The following is a 21,478-nucleotide window of genomic DNA, read 5'->3' as shown; positions in this document are numbered from 1 at the left end:
TAAAAGGGAGAAATCCATGAGGACAGAGTACAGGAGAGAAGACAATGATGACAGGAGGTGTCAACAGAATCTTGGAAACTGGAAAGTAGATTGGTGAGTGGTAGCTGATGGAGTGGATCAGAGAAGGCTGGAGACTCAATGCCAACCAGAAGCAAGCCTGCAGACGGGCTCAGGAATTGGAGGTGCCAGCTACGTCAGAAGGCGGGGTGGGGTGGGGCTAAAAAACAGGAAGTTCTGTTGAAACTACGGTATGTTTACAAAGCATTTTAGAGGCTGACTTCATAGCCCAGGCAAAAGACAAGCTAAGCTAGTTACCTCTCTACCACCCCAGCAGGAGGAGAATGTTTACTCTGGAGAAACTAAACCAGAAAAGCTCCAGACTAGGGCACACTGGGCCACACCAGATGGCAAGGCTAAGTCACCATACTACAAAGAGAAGGGGGATGGAGGGAGGGCAGATCCTTCAAAGGCTGTGTATTGAATGATGAGATCCTACCTTCCTTCCCCTGACAGCCTCCCAGAATGCCTACAGCCTGACTCGTACCCTCCAGGCAGGAGATCAGAGAGTTTTTCTCAACAGAACCCAACTGGCTCTAGAGAGGTCTCCCAAGCACATGGCCTGATATGGATTATCTCACAGAGTAGCCCAATAGCCAACAAGACACTCCACCTGCCCCACACTCACACACACACAGAGCCTCCAATCAGCTTCTAGTTCCTTGATCATAAAAAATGAACATTCAGCAAGGAACCACCAAACATTTAAAAAGCCTCCAATGTAAAGGACAGAACAAAACCACACAAAAGAAATTCAGGAGTACTAGATACAATGGAGGAAGGAGAAGTAAACTGGAAAAAGAAAAACTTCAATATCTTCCAAGAAATAAAGACATCACTACATCCATAAAACAAGAACATGGTGCTACAAAAAGGGACGAGACAAGAACCTTTTCGTTTTTAATGAGGGTTAAATTAAAATATGCGGTTGAAAAAAATATGGAAACTGAGAGATTATCTGATGTGTCTGATCCTATTGAGAGAAATTTAAAAGCCTTATTGGAGAGGAAACAGTGATATGTATATGAAAACTAAGAAAACAAAAAACCGAGGCAACCATCAACTCCAGTGGGGGAAAAATTAGATGAAAGGAAGGAAATAATATTAAAGTAGACAGCTCAGTGAACAATACTTACATAGTTATAGCATAACATATTTTTATAACATAAACATGAACACTGATTTAACCAAAATTTGTCACACAACCATATCAGGAAGTTGGGGGAGCATTAATATAAATAGGGTGATGTATCCTTACTTTTCATAGTAAGTCAATAGATAATGACTAAAATGGAAAAAAAAAAAAGTACCCATACAGGCACTTTAGAAACAACTAAAATAATTGAAAATGTTTGTGTCTGGTAAGGAAAACCTGGAAGTGGGAAGATAGGATGGGGAATTGCTATTTTTCATCGCGTTGCCTTGTGTTGCTTTAATAAAAGTGGATATGATATTTAAAATAAATAAAAAGTATGACATTTATTGGAGGAATTAAGACAAATGGACTAAGACTATAAATACATGTATAACCTTTCACCCAGCAGTATTGTGACAATAGGGATGAATCTTGAGACCATTATGCTGAGTGAAATAAGCCAGTCACGAAAGGACAAATACTGTATGATTCCACATATATGAGGTGTCTAGAGTCGTCAAACTCAGAAACAGAAAGTAGAATGGTGGTTTCCAGAAGCTGGGGAAAAGGAGAATGGGGACGTGGTATTTAGTGGGGAGAGAGTTTCAGTTTTGCAAGACGATAAGAGTTCTGGAGATGGATGGTGATGATGGGTGTCCAACAGTGTGAATGCACTTGATGCCGCTGAACTGTAGACCTAAAAATGGTAAATTTTATGTATACTTTACCACAATACATTTTTTTTTAAAATTTTTGAAGTCTAGAAATCTATACGCCAAAGAGTCCATGGTGATCTTCGGGGATGGAATCATGCAAAAACTTTCACTTTCTCTGTATTGCGGGGGTTTATATCAACTATCATACCAGGGGGAAAAAAAGGTCAAGTTCCACTTAAAAAATGAAATAAAAGTAACCTTCAATTCTGAAAGATACCATCTTACAGTTTACAAAACACTTTCATAATCACTGTCCTGCTTAAGCATCACACAAAATCCCAGAAAATAGAGACCCAGTGCCATTTTGTAGACGAGAAAACAGGTTCGGGGGGGAGTGACTTGACCATGAGTGAGACAAGGAGCCAGGACTCCTGGAAATCTGCTAACTTGGTAAGCTCATTGCTTATCAAGCGATGCAATGTTAAGCATCACACGGAGATAAACCTGTCTGAACCCAAGATACCCTCTCTGCGAGCCTGGAAAATGCTACCCAGGCAGCCCAGGAAACAGAAAGACAAATCAAGGCGATGCGATCTTAGGGAGATGGGGATAGACAATGTGGTTTTGGGAAGCCACCAAAGCAAATGTCTGGTGTCACCCCCACAGGGACATAACCAGCTTCACAAAACTGACCTCAGCCTTTGACAGTGCCCCCAGACCCATGGATGGATAGGGTCCTCAGACCACCGGGAGCCCCCCACTCAGGGGCGCCTCCAGCTGGCCCTCATCTGGCCCAGACCTTCTCCAGTCAGACCCCCCACCATCCCAATGTACCTGCTCCTGTGTCCCGAGCCTCACCTATCAGACCAACAACAGCGGGCATGGTTGCTGGCGCTGACCCAGCTGAAACCAAGCAGAAGTCAACAGGAAGCGTGAGAATCACCCCATGACTAAAGAAGTACAAGGACAGGAAGTGGGTTCAGCCACGAATGCTGGAGCCCTTCATCTAGAAGTGAGGCAACCCGTGGATCAACACTCTCTTCAGTAGTGAGGAAGGGAAGAGAGAATTCAGGTCCTCGCTCCTCAGCCAGGCCTTCAAGGCTCCCCACTGTCACCATGTGCATATGCTCCCGTCCCTGTATTTGGAGGGGAAGGGCAAGGGCAAAGCCGTCACTTACTGAGGGTAGGAGCTGCATAGAACTCTGCCTCTGCAGATTGGATCCACTCCTCAATCTTTATCAGATCGGACCACCGTGGTCTGGAGACTTCCCCTCCCCTGCCGAACAGTGGCTGCAGGGCCCCCCATCTACAAGAAGCACCGTTCCTAAGAACTGCTACTGAGACCCCGCACTGACCATTCCTTTCCCGCAGTGACGTGTTACCTCCCCAGGGTCACCCAGTGAGGGTGGAGGCTGCGTGGCTCTGTCTCTGTGTCCTCCAGAACGTTCAGCAGAGCACTGGAAGTTCGTCCATAAATGTCCATGGGCCTTCGAGATGCTGTGGAAACACCACCCTATTTAAAGCACGCAGGCAGGGCGCCTGGGTGGCTCAGTCGGTTGGGCGGCTGCCTTCGGCTCAGGTCATGATCCTGGAGTACCGAGATCGAGTCCCGTATCGGGCTCCCTGCTCAGCGGGGAGTCTGCTTCTCCCTCTGACCCTCCCCTCTCTCATGCTCTCTGTCTCATTCTCTCTCTCAAATAAATAAATAAAATCTTTAAAAAAAATAAAAAAAAAATAAAGCACGCAGGCAAACTCGGGAGCCTGGGCTGAGGACCCCACAGCAGTGGGGGGAGGTTGTACGGGCTTGCAGGAGGGCAGGGCCAGGCTGAACCTTGGCTCCTCTTAGCTCCGCTCACAACCCCCTAAGACCCCTAAACATGTGAAATGTGGCAACAAGCCAAAGCTTGATGTGCCTGGGAGTCCAGCTCCTACCCACCCTCTCCATTTCCAGAAGGATCTCTGCTTAGCCTGCAGCAAGCTCAAATCTCCCTCAAAAGCAATCCTTGCGCTTGTCACCTGATCAGGAGACCCGCCCTCCTCCTGGCTCTCTGCCCTCACCTCCCTGACCTCCTCCTTTTCGGATGATGGCACTTTCTTCAAGATTGCTCCCTCCATGGGCGCCTGGGTGACTCAGTCATTAAGCGTCTGCCTTCGGCTCAGGTCATGATCCCAGGGTCCTGGAATCGAGCCCCGCATCGGGCTCCCCACTCGGCGGGAAGCCTGCTTCTCCCTCTCCCACTCCCCCTGTTTGTGTTCCTGCTCTCACTATCTCTCTCTGTCAAATAAGTAAAATTAAAAAAAAAAAAAAGATTGTTCCCTCCAATTGACCACTCCCCCAGGGTGCCCACCTAGCTGCTTCTTTTAGCGCACCCCAAGGCTTGTTGAGGCTTACTATGTGCCAGGTACTGTATTAAATGTTTGACATAGGATAACCTGCTTTAACCTTCAAACCACTCTCTAAGGTAGAGGCTATAACTCTTCTCATTTTTTTTAAGTTGTTGTTTTTAAGTAATCTCTACACACAACGTGGGGCTTGAACTCACAACCCTGAGATCAAGAGTTGCATGCTTTTCCTGCTGAGCCAGCCGGGCACTCCTCTTCCCATTTTACAGATCAGGAAACTGAGACCCCAAGAGGTCACACAGCTTGCGCAAGGTCACCCAGTAAGTGGACTCACGCTCTTAACTTGTATTGCAGACATTTCAGCGAGAGTTTACTCCAGGAAGCTGCGAACTCTGAAGGCAGAGCCCTCTCCCCACTCCCAATGGGACCTTACAGGCAATGTGTTCTAGATGTGAAAACTACGGAGTGTGAGTCATCACCAGGGAGCCGGTTAGAAATGCAGAACCTCAGACCCCACCCAAGTCCTACTGAATCAGACCTTGCATTTTCACAAAAGAACCAGGTGATTGGTTTGCTCGTCAAAGTTTTGGACCCACTGTGGTCCAAACTGAATTGAATAAAGGGTGCTATATAGGCACCCACGGGGCTCTTGATCTTGGGGGCTTCACCTCTGGAGGAAGCACAGAGCCAAAAAGTTATTGCTCAAGACTCCCCATGACTCACTTTCCACTTCCTAGGTGCTCAAGCCAGATCTCGGGCCCCTGCAAGTCTGGATGACAACGGCGTCTTTAGAGCGCCACCTGCTGGTTTTACTTAGGTATGCATCATACGTTTCTGCCCCAGGCATCCCCTCTGAGAGGGGCAGTTCAGCCTCTGCAGCTGGCTGAGCTGTCTCTCCGGGATTCTCTGAGTTCTTGCCAGCCTGGTTTATTCACTATTCACTAGTCACTATTCACTAGTCACTAGTCACTAGTCACTAGTCACTAGTCACTATTCCTGTCACTGGTTCAGGTAACTCCTCACTCTATACATGATAATAATGTGGTACCCTATGTTTGATCAACTCTTGACCTTCTAAATTCAGTTCAGCTCAATAGACATTTCTTGAGCTCCTACCGGGTGCAAAGCATAAGACTTCAACGGACCATTCCTCTTCTCACTAACATCAGAACAAGTGGTCAAAGCAGGTGCTTCGTGTTCCAACCAAGGCATCAAGATTTAAAACTGATCCCTACCAGAAAGTATTTACAACATTCACACGTACATATTTCTATGTACCTATGTTTATATCCATCTAAAAGCAATAAGAAAAGGAAAGCATGCAGCTAGAAAACTGGGTAAAAGATATAGATAAGGTCATAGCAGAAAAAATACAAATAGGGGCATTTTTAAGAAATGTCCCTATTTTAAACCCTTCTTACATTCTTTTTTTTTTTAAGTTTATTTGCTTATTTAAGTAACCTCTACACCCAACATGGGGCTCAAACTCATGACCCCTAGATCAAGAGTCGCACACTCTTCCAACTGAGCCAGCCAGGCATGCCAAGCTTTTCTTACATCCTTTTAAATTTGATTTTTAAAATTATTCTCTTTTCCCCATTAGTTTCATAATTATACATTCTTTTACTATTCTTTTAATGGTTATCAAGAAATTATGTGCATCTTTGAATTATTAATCCACCATAACATGTACTTTTCCCACTCCCCAGGTAACTCCAGAATCTTACAATTTAACTCCATCTATCCCCCACCTGCCTTATGGTTATTATTATCAAGTATTTTAATGTTTCACATATTTTTAAACTTCTAAGATATTTTTTCATACAGTCAATATTCATGTATTTTTCCTACACGTTTATCTCTTGTCATTCATTCATTCCTTCATTCTCTGCTCCCATTAGGATAATTTTCATTCTTTTTTTTTTTTTTTTAAGATTGTATTTATTTATTCGACAGAGAGAGACACAGCGAGAGAGGGAACACAAGCAGGGAGAGTGGGAGAGGGAGAAGCAGGCTTCCCGCGGGGCAGGGAGCCCGATGTGGGGCTCGATCCCAGGACCCTGGGACCATGACCTGAGCCGAAGGCAGACACTTAACGACTGAGCCACCCAGGCTCAGGATAATTTTCATTCTGCCTAAAGAGTGTCCTTTAGTATTTTTTATTGCAGTTCTCTTGGCAATGAATTTTGTTTTCATTTGTAAAATTCTTTGTTCCACCTTCATTTTTGAATATTTTTCTCTATATAAAATTCTAGTTTGGCAGTTGTTTTCCTTCAGTTATTTAAAGATTATAACAGGTAGCCTTGACTTCCACTGTCTTCTGGATCCCGTCACTTACCTTGCAAATGAGCTGTCAATATTGTTAATGCTCCCCTAAAAGTAATGTGTCTTTTTCTCTCAGCCAATTTTTAAAAATTCTCTTTGTCTTTGGTTTTCAGAAGTTTTACTACAATGTGCCTATGCGGGGATTTTTTGTATCTATTTTGCTTATGTCATCTGTTGAACTTGTGATTTAATACCTTTCATTAATATCAGAGAATTTGTAATCACTAACTCTTCAACTATTGCTTCTGACCTGGTCACTCACTCTCCTTTACTGACTCCAGTTAAATGTATTTAGATCTTTACACCAAATTCCATATTCTCTGATGCTCTTTTCTTACTTTCCATCCTTTTTTCCCCCACACCATGCTTCAGATTGTCTATTTTCTACAGACCTATCTTTCAGTTTACAAATCCTCTCTTCTGTTGTATCTAATCTGCTGTTAAACTCATCTATAGTTTTTTTTTTTTTTCAGTAACTGTGTTTTTCAGTTTTAGAATTTCCATTTGGTTCTCTTTAGAAATTGTTTCTAGGGGTAAGGGGCTGGGCAAAATGGGTGAAGGGGGTGGGAGGCCAGGCTTCCAGTTATGGAGTGAATAAGTCAAGGGAATAAAAAGCATAACAGGGAATATATAGTCAATGACATTGTAATAGTATTGTATGGTGACAGGTGGTAGCTACGCTGGTGAGTAGTATAACACATAGAGAAATTGAGTCATTATGTTATACATCTGAAATTAATATAGCATTGTGTGTCAACTATACTAAAAAAATGGGGGACACCTGGGTGGTTCAGTCGGTTGAGAGTCTGACTCTTGATTTAGGCTCAGGTCATGGTCTCAGGGTCATGAGATTGAGCCCCACATTGGGCACCGCACTGAGCATGGAGACTGCTTGGGAATGTCTCTGTCCCTCTCCCTCTGCCTCCCTCTGTCTCAAAATAAATTAAGTAAGTAAGTAAGGGAAAAATGGGAAACAAAAACCTTAAAATTTTTTTAACTATTTCTAGTTAACCTTCTACTTTCTTGAATACATCAGAGTCCATGTACAATAATATTAACATCTTTTTCTCCTTTGGGTCTGCTTCTATCATCTTATTTTTTTTTTCTCATGGTTTTTGTTTATATAGTCTTGTCTTCTAGTTTATCTGTTAGTTTTTGTGAAATGCTGGATGCTGGGTAGAATGAAAAATTGCAAAGGCTCTGAATGAGGTATTTTTCCAGAAGATATGTAAATTGGCATTTTTTCAGGCAGTTAGGGTAGGGTCAAATCATTTGATCCGATCAGGATTGAGACTTCCAGGTTTTGTATGGACTGGTCAATGTCTGAATTGTCCTTACTCCTAAGTCATAGCCCTGCAGGTGTCTCAACTGAAACCCCAGGGTGTCAACCAAATTCTTCTTTCTTGCCAGATCTTGAACTCCAGTTTTTGAGCACTGTGATAATGCCAAGACCTTAAGCCACCATTTTCTGCTCAACCACTATGCCTCCCAAGCAAATCAGCAAATTCCTTAAGGAATTTCTCTAAGAAAAGCAGTAAAGGGGCGCCTGGGTGGCTCAGTCGTTGAGCGTCTGCCTTCGGCTCAGGTCATGATCCCAGCGTTCTGGAATCGAGCCCTGTATTGGGCTCCCTGCTCAGCGGGAAGCCTGCTTCTCCCTCTCCCACTCTCCTGCTTATGTTCCCTCTCTTGCTGTATCTCTGTCAAATAAATAAATAAAAATCTTAAAAAAAAAAAAGCAGTGAAGAAGAGGCCTCTCACCTCAAAGTGTTTTCTTTCTCTACAGGATCCTGGTTACTTAAGTTCTGCCCACATTGGTTACTCTCTGAAGCCTTAAAACAATTGTGTGTGTGAATGTGGGTGGGTGTGGGTGCTTATGCATGTGATCTAATTTTTGCATTGTTCTCTAAAGGAATTCTGGTCTGATACAAGTCAGCCTGTCTTGACCAGAAGCTAAAGTCAACTAGTACACATTTTTTAAAGGATAATTCAGGGGCACTGGGGTGGTTTAGTCAGTTGAGCATCCGACTCTTCATCTTGGCTCAGGTCTTGATCTCAGGGTCGTGGGTTCAGGGCTCCATGCTGGGCATGAAGCCTACTTAAAAAAAAAAAAAAAAAAAAAGGATAATTCGGACTATTCTGTGGAAAACAGACCATGGGGGGTTAGGTGAGGGAGGGGAAGCAGGAAGGAAAATGGAGTGGCCATATTGCAGTGTTCCAAACAAGATAGTGTCTTGAGGTAGGATATTGACAGTGATCACAGAGAGGTGGAAGATTTCAAGATTTTTCTTTTTTTGGTAAAGATAAAGTTATAGTAGGCAAGACAAGGTGAGTAAGGGTGACAAGGCAATTCTATATGCTGCTGGAGGGAGTCTAAACTGGTACAACATTTATGAAAGGAAATTTGACAATATTTATCACAAGTATTTAAAATTATATTATACTTTGACTCATCAATTCCATTTCAAATAATTATTTTAAGGAAAGAACACCAAGATTTTGCAATCAAAACACTTCCTGGGGCACCCGGGTGGCTCAGTCTGTTGAGCGACCACTCCTGGTTTCAGCTCAGGTCATGATCTTAGGGTGGTGGGATTAAGCCCTGGTGATGGGCTCCACAATCAGTGGGGAGTCTGCTTCCCCATTCCCTCTCCCACCGCCCCACCCCTGCTCAACACACACTCTCTCTCAAATAAATAAATCTTTAAAAGAAAAATCACAGTTCCTGCAGAAATTTTTTATAGTGGGGGAAATTGAAAACAACTTATAGATTAGATAGCTATTAGATAGTAGATTAAATAAATGACTACATCTATTAAAAATGAGGGCATGGGGCACCTGAGTGGCCCAGTCACTTAAGCGCCCAACTCTTGATTTTGTCTCAGTTCTTGATCTCAGGGTGGTGAGTTCAAGCCCCACCTCATACTCCACCCTGGGTGTGGAGTCTGCTTAAGATTCTCCCTCTCCCTCTGCCCCTCTACCCCCCCCTCTTAAAAAAAAAAAAACTAGGGCACAAAAGACTGTTTATTGGAGACCACTAGATAACAACCGAAAAAAATCAGGTCCTAAAAGTATACCATACGATCCCACTTATTATCTTATGATAATCATATATTATATAATACATAATTATTTTAACATCACCATATATGGTAAAGATATTATTATATACAAATAGGCTGGAAGAACAAACACCAAAATATTTATGGGGGTTACCTGGAGAGGTGGTGTAGAGCTCATGTTCTTGTTCTTCGTGTGTGCTTTTATGAATTCTCTACATTTTTCCCCCAATGGTAGTTTTTTTATAATCAGAAAAAATATAAATTTTTTTCACTCCCGACTCTGTCCCTTACTCTGGCCTTACCCTTCTCAAGCCCTGAGGACTCTCAGCTGTCAGGGAGGCTTTTCAGTTCTGGGATAAAGAGCGGAGGCTCAGGAAATCCTCCATCAAAGCGTGCTTTCGAGCTCTCTTTCTCTTGCGCACACCCGCAGGAAGTGGGGAGAGGTTTCTCTCCCACTTACGGCCCTGAGATCAGACCTCCGGGCCGCTTCTTCAGGCGCCCTTCCCGCACCTGTCCCAAGCGCCTGCGCACATGGGGTCGGCGACCCGCAAGGCGACTGTGTGAGCTTCCCGCGGGCGAGAGGCAAGGGGGCGGGAGCGTTCGCAGACCAGGTGAGCGGCAGGTGCACAGCCCCGCGCAGGCGCAGCGGGCTTGGGCATGCCTCCCAGCTTTCCTGCTCGCCTCGCCCGCTGCCGCACCCCTGCTTCTCCTCCTCCGCCCGCACCCCGCACCCCGCGCCCCTGTCCTTGCCAGTTTCATCCTCACGTCCAAGCTAGGTGTCTCCTTCTCTCAGGATTCTTTTAGTTGATCCTATTCTGTGGCTTCTGTGGTTTCCGGGCCAAAGGGCTCTCAAGCATTTAAAGCCAGCCTTGGGCTCAGCCTGAGGTGGCCTCTTTCCTGTTCTGAGATCCCAGGCCTCTGTCTCCTCCCCCCCCCCCCCCCCCCCCAGGCCACCATCCCTCATTCCCGTGTCCCAGCTCAGGGCGTCTAGGTCTGTGTGCACGACTTCAGGCGGTATACAAGGAGAACCTTGTGGGTTTTTTGTTTGTTTTTTTTTCCCCCACTCAACAGTAGGTATTAAATGTGCTGTTTCTTAAAAATATGATTAGGGGCGCCTGGCTGGCTCAGTCGGTGGAGCGTGCGACTCTTTAAAAAAAAAAAAAAATTTTTTTTTTTAAGATTTTATTTATTTATTTGACAGAGACACAGTGAGAGAGGGAACACAAGCAGGGGGAGTGGGAGAGGGAGAAGCAGGCTTCCCGCTGAGCAGGGAGCCTGATGCGGGGCTCGATCGCAGGACCCTGGGATCATGACCTGAGCCGAAGGCAGATGCTTAACGACTGACCCACCCAAGCGCCCCCCAAAATTTTTTTTTCAAAAAAAAAAGGATAATTAGGTTATCAGAAGTGTGATTTCACAGGTATGGGTGCTTAGGAGGCAAGAGTCAATATTTAAGTTTAAAATGTGATTCTATTTCTTTTTTCAAGACAAATCAAGTAAGCAGTGGTATATGGGGCACTTTGATATGGCAAAAAACAACTGAAGACAAACCACTAGGTAGTAAGGCCTTTCTCCCTCATCCCCAGACCATCTTCCCTCCCCTTCCCAGACTCACCTCCTGCAGAACCTACTTGAGACCATGCTTTTTCAAAGACAACATTGGGAACAGTGGCTAAAGTAAGGCTGACCCCTCACGGAAGGCTCATTCACCTGTCTCCAGCCAGATGGGAGGTTCTCAGCCCATTATGACTTTGAGGAGTGAACTTCCATGTGGATTCCAAAGGAGTGTCGAGCAAAAACTGGAATGACCATGTTTCCCGAACTTGCCTGGCACACTGCCCCATCCCCCAGCCCCACCCCCTTGAGCGAGGCTTGTGAAGGTAGATTTATTCATTTAACAAACGTTGATTTATTGGGCTCAAAGGATACCAGGCCCCTGGGCTACGGAGATGAGCTAGCACCCCCTCCTTTAGGGTCTTAAAAGAGAGAGATGCAGGTGGGAGCAGCAGGTGATGAAGCAGAAAGATGTTCACACTGGAAAGGAAAAAAAGCATGAAAAAGATCACAGAGCCCCCAAAGCCTTCAAGGGATCTGAACTGAAAGCCACTTTGTGGCCACACTGCATGGTGTGAGACAGCCAAGGGGAGGGCAGTGAGGGCCTTGTGGGCTGGCTGAGTGCGGGCTTTGCACTGAGGGCAGTGGGGAGCCACGGAAGTCCTCAGAGAGAGGGAGGGAGGGAGGGATGGGGAGAGACCTGTGAAAACACTCAGAGCCTGCTGCATACCATGGTGCAGCTGGGCTAAGGGGGCTGAGGGCCGAGCGGGGGAGCTGGGAATGCAAAGTAGCCCTTATTCCGCCTACCAAGCCTGGTGCCCTGGCAGGGCTGCCTTCAACAGGACAAGGGGCATCTTTGTTTTCTGTTCAAAGGCCCGAGGTTTTCCCTGTACTACCAGCAGCCCAAGGCTATGTAATAAATGGGGAGAGCCCAGGGAGGTGGGACAAAGGGAACAGGGAAGACCGAGATTTCAGAGGCCCGGGCAGCCTTGGGGGGAGGGAGTGAGCCCAGGAAATGTACAGGAGCATGAACGAACTGAAACCCCAAAGCAGGTCCCAGAGCTGGCTGGCACGAAGCAGGGCCAGGGTCTGACAGTTGCACAGGGGTGAGGGGACCATCGGGGCTGCACCCCATTCTGGGTCCTCCCCTGGCCGCAAGGTGGGGGGTGTGGCCTCACCGAGGAGCCCCATGTGGCTGAACTCTGTTGGCTGGTGCAGGGGAGGGGAGCAGGGCATCTTCAGGGATCACTAAAGCCTTGGTCTCTGCGTGGGCTTCCCTGGGGACCAGAGGCTCCTCTGTTCCATACTTTTGGGGTTCTCTGCGCTCCTTGGCTAGGCTTTCCCATCTGTCCACATTCCTCGGGCCAATCAAGATGCTGATGAGTGGAGGCAGAGCAGGAGGAGGGTCAAAGATTTGTACAAACACACACACACACACTCAAGCAAGGCAAGGAGATTCCCACCTCCTGGCCCACGGGCATCATTCAATTGCAACCACCATGAGCATGCACAGGGGCGCAGCCAGCTGGCCCCCCCCATCCTCCACCCTGCCCCAGCCTCACCCAGACCCAGGACGGAGCGAGCCTCCCCTGCCAGACTATGGACATTCAGCGCAAAGACCTCCTGTCTCCTCACCAAACGCAGCCCTCGGTGTCCCTGATCGGGCCCCGGTCAGTGATCCAGGTGTGCCCACTGAGCATGTGCAGCAGAGGACGACCATTGTCAGGTGTCTTTCCTCGGATGGCAGTGCTAGAAAGACCAAGAGCCTCTGCCCTGGTGCAGGTTGGCCTTCACCTTCATCACCTTCTTCCTTCCCCTCCCCCGCCTGCTCCACCCTCCTTGGCCTCGGGGCGCAGCCTGCAGTTTCTGGCTCCAAGTTTGCTCCATCCCTTTTGGCCTTTGATATTTGGGGTGACTCACTTTTACTTTTCTTAGTAAAGTGTTGGCCCCGGCATAAGGTTCTGAATGGCAGGAATGACCCCATCCTCTTAGGGTGGCCCCCTGCTTCATGCCCCCCACCCCGTCCCCACAACGGGTGGAGAGAAGGTGTAGCAGAGAGCGTGGGGCATCCCTGCTGCTGGACACCCGGGGTCTCTCCAGGGGAGCAAGAGAGCCAGGACCCGCGGGATTCCCACTTCCTTGGGGATGATGGGGACAGAGGATCACCTCTGTCGAAAAGAGCCACCTCTGCTTCCAGTCCTTCTCCACCCAGCCTGGATGAAGGAGCACATCTCCAAGCTGCCCAGGACCCCAGCCATCTCCCAGGCCAGAGGGTCCCAGTCATTCCTCGGGGAAATTACTAAACACTTGGATTCCAAAAACACACTGTACATGTATGATCATGGACATGTAGATTCGAGTAAGACAGGCACCATGCAGAAGCGTTCGCGCCCTGCGCTATCTTTTGGCAAAAAAAAAAAAAAAAAAGTGGGGAAGGGATACAAAGCAATTTCTGTATTTGCTTGCGTAGATATAAAGATAAAGAAGATGCACAAGAATAACCACTAATGACAGGGGTTATCTCTTCTTCTAAGAATTGTGGTAAAACAGGGCGCCTGGGTGGCTCACTCGGTTAAGCGTCTGTCTTCGGCTCAGGTCATGATCCCAGGGTTCTGGGATTGAGCCCCACATTGGGCTCCCTGCTCGGCAGAGAGCCTGCTTCTCCCTCTGCCTGTCTGCCTACTTGTGTGCTCTCTCTCTCTTTGTCAAATAAATAAATAAAATCTTAAAAAAAAAAAAAAAGAATTGCGGTAAAACCAATACGACATAAAATGTACCATCTTAACCATTGTCCATCTCTGGTGCAGGGGAGGGGAACCACTGTCCATCTCCAGAACATTTTTCTTCTTCCCAAACTGAAGCTCTGGACACATTAAGAAATGGCACTCCATTCCCCCTCCTCTCGTCCCTGGCCACCACCATTCTACTTGGTCTCTGTGCATCTGACGATCCTAGGAAATTCATATAAACGGAATCCTACAGTATTTGTCCTTTTGTGACTGGCTTCGCTCAGCATCGTGTCCTCAAGATTGATCCGCGTGGGAGTGTGTGTCAGAATGTCCTTCTTGTTGAAGGCTGAGTAATATCATCTGAATGTATTACTTATTCAAGAAATTAAATAGTTTTTCCAGCATTTATTATGATAATTTCCAACCGTACAGCAAAGTTCAAAGAATTTTACAGAGAACCCATACATGCAATACTCAGATCCCACCATAACAAGCACTATCCTTACATTCTATCTATCCACTCATTGATCCATCCAATTAAAACATTAATATAGACTATAGTTTCCTAGGCCCCTCCCAAGACCTGCTATGTTCTGAGGCAGGGCCTCGGAATCTGTATCTTTAATCAGTTCCCCAGGTGATTCTGGTATTGGAGACCTTCTGTCCTGGACCAGCCATTCATCTCACGCACAAACTATACCTATAGTCATTCAGCAAATCAGCCAGCCTCAGCTGGGATTCTACCCTTGTCTGGAAGCTCCCTACCCTCAGAGAGGTCTCTCCAAGGAAGGTCTTATGGGGCCACAGTGGTCTCCAGACCCATCCGCAATCCAGCTGGGCTCCTCCCCAGAACACCCTTCAGTCCCCTGGCAACATCACCCCCAATGTGGCCCCAGACCAAGACACAACTCTCCAGGGTGGCTTGACCAGAGCAGAGGTCACTGGCCCTGTCCCTCCCTGAGCTGAAAACTAGCCTTCCACCCTTTGGCCTCCATTTGTCCTCTCTGCTGAGAAGGACAGGACACTATGAATTGGGATGGCAAGATTGAGAGGACCGGATTGGCCAGGCCCCTTGAAGTGGGAGGCATTCAAGTTGTCTTGCCCCTCTTCAGGCTTCTCTTTTTGCTATGATGATGGCAATGATGATAGTGGGAGGTAACATTGATGGAGACCTTAACATATAAGAGGCGTGGTTCCAGGCACATTATTTGCACCCATTCATTTAACCGCCACAATCCTATAGAGTAGGTAATATTATCCCCATTTTTCAGATGAAGCAACTGAGGCACCAAAGGATTAAGTAACTTACCCAAAGGTCCATGGCACATTCTCTTTATATAAACACAGAGCAAGCATGAATGCTCATGCAGTGAGTGGTCTTCATTTCCCAGAGCTCCCTAGTATCAAATCCTATAGTGTAGATACTTCCGGCTCATAGACCTGTGATCTCAACCTTTCCTGATGGCTAATTCCCCTCTGCCTGTCAAAACTTAATAGTCCTATGTTCCACTCTCTCAGGGGCAAGATGGCTAGAGCAACCCGATAAAGTAAAGCTAAGGATTTTCTGGCTGATAGATTTACTCGCTCAGGTGTGTGTGTTGCACATGTACACACGTATATTTATGCCTACATATGTATATATAATTTTTAAAGTTGAATTCTTATTTTGGAACGCAAAACCATGGCAGACTATGGTCATAAATATCTATACATTCAAAGTAATCTTCAAAGCCAAGCTTCATGGCAGGGGTCAGTGGAAGAGATTTGGGGGCCTTGGGAACTAAACGTTACCTCAGGGTCACATCACATTAGTCTAAAGACAGCCCAGTCTGGATCAGTCCCCTCCCTCAGGGACACCCAGGGCATGGAGGAGGAGTATTTGAGTCTCCTTTTCAGGAACCCCCGAAAGCCCTAGGCAGAGTCAGGAGCCAAGCTACTGAATGGCCCTTTGAAGTGCTGATGGAGGGAAATTTGGGGAGCCCTCTGAGACTGGAGTTGCAGAATGAACAATATAAAATGCCCAGTGAAATTTGAGTTTTAGATAAAGAACGAATAATTTTTTAGTATAAGTAAAGATCCACATATTGGACTGAGCATACTTATACTTGAAGAAGTATTTGTTATTTATCTGAAACACAAATTTCCCCCGGGCAGTCCACATTTCTATTTGCTAAATCCAGGACTGCCTGGAACTCCTCCCCTTCAGCTCCTGGGGAAAGAACATGAGAGACTGTCATGACAGTTGGCATTCAGCCATGCCCAGGTCCCTGGGAGAGGTGGCTGGGTGCACTGCCTTGGCTGCCCTTCCCAACCAGCCTCAGGGTGCCCATGGAGCCAGGCCATGATGGGACAGGTCAAGGAGGGGCCATCCTGGGGCACCCTATTGAGTCACACTCATGCCTGACTGTGCCTTGGATCCAGGAAGCTCCTTTTTTTTTTTTTTTTTTCCCCAGAAGAAAGCCAACTTCTTGAGAACTGGCCCTCCAGTCCTGAGAAAACTGGGAGGGAATCCCTCAAATGGTTTCCCATTGTCCCTCTGCCATCCCCCTCTTTGTTCCTGCCTTATTCTTGATTATTTTTTTCTGATCACAAAACAAGCACACAGGGACGCCTGGGTGGCTCAGTCGTTGAGCAACTGCCTTCGGCTCATGTCATGATCTCAGGGTCCTGGGATCGAGTCCCGCGTCAGGCTCTCTGCTCAGCGGGGAGCCTGCTTCTCCCTCTTCCTCTGCCCCCCCCCACTTGTGTAGGCTCTCTCTTTGTCTCTCAAATAAATAAATAAAATATATATTAAAAAAAAAAAGAAGGGCGCCTGGGTGGCTCAGTTGGTTAAGCGACTGCCTTCGGCTCAGGTCACGATCCCGGAGTCCTGGGATCGAGTCTCACATCGGGCTCCCAGCTCAGCGGGGAGCCTGCTTCTCCCTCTGACCCTCTCCCCTCTCATGCTGTTTCTCTCTCGCTCGCTCTCTAATGAATAAATAAATAAAATCTTTTTAAAAAATAAAAAAAAAAAGAAGCACACATCCAGGGTGAAAATTCAAGTATCACAGAAACGTGTAAGTTAGAAAGTCCCTCCAGAGATAACTACTATCAAGTCTGATGTGTCTTATTCCAGATTTTTCTCTATAAAAAATTGTATAATTTACATAAATAGAATCATATTTTACAGACTGTTTGGAAACTTACCCCTATTTCCCATGATGTCAGGGATTTCTTTCCAGGCAGGTTTGTGTTTCCAATTTGTTGGTTTTACTCTGCCTCATTCTTTATCCCCATGGGGTTTGGTCTTTGGGAGCTTTGAGCCCCTCTGAGTGTTCGATGGATGGCAAATGCACGTGGACACATCACCCAAATATTTGCATACGACGTTGGGTGTCGTAGCTTCACTGAGGCTGATGTGACCCCTCCAACCCGTGCATTGCAGGGGGGCAGGAGTGGGGGAGAGGATCACTGAAATGGGTCCCGGAGGGTGAAGGACCGTGAGGATACATTTCTTACTGTTGGACCGGGGAGACCACCTGTGGGAAGCCTCAGTCAGAGGGCTCCTGGGTCACTGCCTCCATTGGGAGACCCACCCCGGGCTCCCACTCAGAGTGGGGGCTCCCCTCCGAGCATCCCCGTCAAGATCACCTGACTCCAGCAGCTGCCGCCAAACCCCTGGGCAACGCCAAGAGCCTCCTGGCCTCAAACGGGTTGGGCGACATTCACTTCCCTTCACTGTCCTCCCGACCAGCTCAGTCATTAGGAAATGCCTCAGCGGCGGCTGTCAAAGTGACAACAGCAGGAAGACGTGCTGTCTGCCCAGCACCTGTGGGTGGCTCAGATCTGCTCCGCGGAGGACGGGTGGAGAGGTGGATGCTGCTCTCCCTGGTCCCAGCCAAGTGAGTCTGGGGACCTGGCTGGGGGCGGGGAGGGAGCGGGGTGCAGCCAGAGCTTGGCAAGGTTCTGGACTGAAACCGGAGAGGCACAGGGGTATAGGGGTGTGTGTGTGTGTGTGTGTGTTCATGTGCTGTCTAGGGGAGTGGTCACAGCTGAAGCTGTAGGGCCTTGCTTTGGGAATCCAGGAGGGAAGCCCAGCTGCCTAGAAGTGTCTTTCTGCCTCGAGGGGCTCGCTGTCCCAAGGCAGGGAGGCGGGAATCGCCTGGGCTGACGATAGCCCCCAGCCAGTCCTCACGGTGGCCTGCTGCCCTGGGTGAATGGGGCCACTGGGACTTCATGAGGTCGTCCCCCCGGCCTCACAGGTGGCTGGAGTCACAACCCTGTTTAGAGTCACATCTGGTCAAGGAGAGACTTGACCAAGATGGAGCAAGTTTCACGTATTCCTTTTTGTTTTTGTTTTTTTACAAACTACTTGACGAGGTAAGCTGTACATATTTAACATGTCCACCCGGATCCTGGAGCTCACGTAAGGTATTTTCATCCGTGGATGTTTGTCAAATCGGTGTTTCTGCACAGCTGTGAGGGCTTGGATCTCCTATTCCAGCATCCTGCTCTCCTTTGACCAAGGTCTGGACCGCCCTCCGTGGAGGCACATCGAAACCCTCGCTAGAGGCAGTGGTCCCTAGCTCCCTGGGTCTCCCCTGTCCCAGCCGTGCGACTTTGAACAAGTTACTTAAGCCCCAAGCCTCAGTTCCCTCATCTGTAAAATGGGGATAATATCTACCTCCCTGGGTTGTTGTCAGGATTTCATGAGGAAGGGATGCAACATGCCAAGCACATAATTAGTGTTCAATAAATGGTCGCTGTTATAATTATTTATTATTAGCTCAACACTGGTCCCACCTCACCTGGGAAGACTTTCCAGGCCTCCTCTCCTACAGTCTCCTAAAGCACCAGTGGGGGTGCCTTTCGGCACATAATGTCTCACGTTGTAATTGAGCTAGAGTGCGCCCAAGCCAGAGCACGTTCCTTGCATTTCTTCTGCTGCCCTCAGCCTGGCCCCAGCACCCCAGACAGAGGCAGGCCCATGAGAAGAACTCAAGGATCAAGAATGAAATGGAATCAAGAGAAAGGGAGGGACGCAAGGAGGGAGAGGGCTGGCAAAGACCGAGAAAGGGAGGTGAGAAAGGGAGGTGAGAGAGGGAAGTGAGAAAGGGTGGTGAGAGAGGGAGGTGAGTGGAAGGTGGGGGAGGGTGGCACTGTCTAGGCATGAGAGAGGTGCTGCTCTCGAAGCACAGGAAGAAGAAAGGATTACCCAGGGAGGCCACCAGTGGGGACCTGGGATGTCTTCTGCACACCTGGATTCCTTTTACTTTTCTTCAGCCTCCAAAATTAGAGGCTCTCCTCCCCCCTCCCCTGCTCATCCCAAGGAGGATAGTGCATCCTGACTCAGCTAAATAGCTTCTCACAACTCAACTAATGTTCTCTATGTCATCTATGGAATCTCCTCTCTCCCTCTCTCTCTGCCATCTCTCTTCTCTCTGTTACCTTCCCAAGTGACCTCAACCAAGTCATTTCCCCTTCTCTGGACCTGGGTCTGCTCCCCTATAAAACTAGATTTAACTAAATGACCTCAAAAGTCCTTCCTTCCCCTAGCATTCTCTTAACTATCTGCTTTAATTCTCTTGCCTACCTTGATACCTACTTCTCAGTTACCCAAACAACTTCAGCTACTAATCACCACTCCTCCTTTAAAAAAAAAAAATCTTTCTCAAAAAGTTATGCGTGTCCCCTAGGCTCTAAAGTTTCATGAAGGACCTTCTTGATCCTACTTATCTCCAATGCCAAAGCTCAGTACCTAGCACACAGCAGGAGCTCAATAACTATTTGTTGAATAATTGGATGGATGGATGGATGGATGGATGGATGGATGGATGGATGATGGATGGATGAGCAATTGGATGGATGGATGGATGGATGGACGGATGGATGATCAATTGGATGGATGGATGGATGGATGGATGATCAACTGGATGGATGGATGGATGGATGGATGGATGGATGGATGGATGATCAACTGGATGGATGGATGGATGGATGGATGATCAATTGGATGGATGGATGGATGGATGGATGGAATTGCTGCCATATGCCCGTGGGGCACTGTGAAATCAGGGAGATATGTTAGCAGTTGGCTTAAGAGATTCACGGTCATCCTTGAGAAAATCCCAGTTTAGTTTAGACATTGGCAAGTGTGTTACAAAACAGAAATGACAGAAACATTGGAACCACCATCTTAATTGTTATCTATTGCCCATCACTTACCTAATCTCTCCTTGGACCTGTTGCCCAGTCTGCCCGAGGAGCCGCAGATCTTCATCGTCTTGTACAGTTATTCTAATTTGAGGGGAGCTGCCCTCTGTCAGGGGTGTGTGTTATTTTTTTTAGTCATCTATATAATAAGGAACAACAGGGAAGGAGAAGGAAGGAGAGGAAGGTAGATGCTAGGAGGGGAGAGGATTCGGCTGGCCTTAACAATGACACCTAGCATTTGTTGAGCACATACTGTGTGCCAGACTCTTCACTCACATCAGCTCACTTAATACTTTGAACAACTCCAGGGGCACCTGGATGGCTCAGTCAGTTAAGCATCTGCCTTTGGCTCAGGTCATGATGATCCCAGGATCCTGGGATCGAACCCTGCTTCAGGCTCCCTGCTCAAAGGGGAGTCTGCTTGTCCCTCTCCCTCTGCCCCTCCCCCTGCTCGTGCTCGCTGTCTCTGTCAAATAAATAATTAAAATCTTAAAAAAAAAAATACTCTGAACAACTCTGAGAAGAAGACAATATTATTAACCCCATCTTAAGATGGGGAACAGGCTCAGGTTAAACAATTTGCCTGAGGTTTTAGAGACAATAATGGCCGTTATCAAGGATTTCAACTCAGTTCCAGAGTCTGAACCCTTGAAACCGTCACCCCCAGCCTGGGGGGCCACATTGATCACCCAGAGACCAAAGCTTGAAAAGGTTTTCATGCTGCCTCCAGGGTCCCAGGTCCCCTATCCCCACCTTTCTGTATTTTTGCTCCTTATTTCTTATGGGACATTTTCAACTTGGCAAAATGCATTTAGAACTACACCAAGAGAGGAGAGAGATTCCAAAAGACTTATGATTTGAGAAACTATAGTCTTTTCTGGTAATTGATCCTGTTCCCATTAGGTCATCTCTTGGGTCTGGGGGCTGACACAGAGTTCTATTTGTGTTCAGGTGTCTTTTGTCTACATCCTTGATGGAAGAAAATATCAGTGACACATGATCGCAGTTCCTTCTAAAGAGGCTGATCTAGAGGAGTTGAGGCTACACAGTTGTGATACGGGGGACTTTTAAGTGAGGACGCTTGGACCTCCCAAGCTGGTGTCTGCCTTCAAAGTCAACATCTTGGGAAGCTGTGGACTTAATCCAACAATTCTGCCCTTGCTGAGAACATCTCTGGGGTCACTCGTTTGCTCCCAGATAATGTTTAAAACTCACTTAGTGACTTTCTCACCAGGCTCGGCTCCCAGTGACTTCGGCCACTTCCAGCATCCCAGACATATCCTCGAAGGATGAAAATCTGCCTTTACCAAGGTTAATCAGAAGGTTCTCTCGCTGCCTTAGGCAGCCCAGTGAGAATTTGAAGAATGAGTGAGCTGTGGCAGGCGGAGGCGCGAGCCCACAGCTCCCGGCCGTGACTGCACAGAGGGT

General features: G+C 47.3%; 1 protein-coding gene across 1 annotated transcript in view; it reads right to left on the bottom strand.

The window, feature by feature from the left end:
* NDEL1 (nudE neurodevelopment protein 1 like 1) overlaps positions 1-9,776 on the bottom strand; it is a 51,808-nt gene extending 42,032 nt beyond the window's left edge. The window contains exon 1 of the mRNA XM_021694578.1: positions 9,730-9,776. Coding sequence (XP_021550253.1) covers positions 9,730-9,753 — 24 coding nt within the window. The 5' untranslated portion in view covers positions 9,754-9,776. The remainder of the gene's footprint in view (positions 1-9,729) is intronic.
* Between the last annotated feature and the right edge of the window lie 11,702 nt (positions 9,777-21,478).

This window comes from Neomonachus schauinslandi, chromosome 15 (genome assembly GCF_002201575.2).
Source record: "Neomonachus schauinslandi chromosome 15, ASM220157v2, whole genome shotgun sequence".
Taxonomy (NCBI): Eukaryota; Metazoa; Chordata; class Mammalia; order Carnivora; family Phocidae; genus Neomonachus; species Neomonachus schauinslandi.
This window is presented reverse-complemented; position numbering and strand designations above follow the sequence as displayed.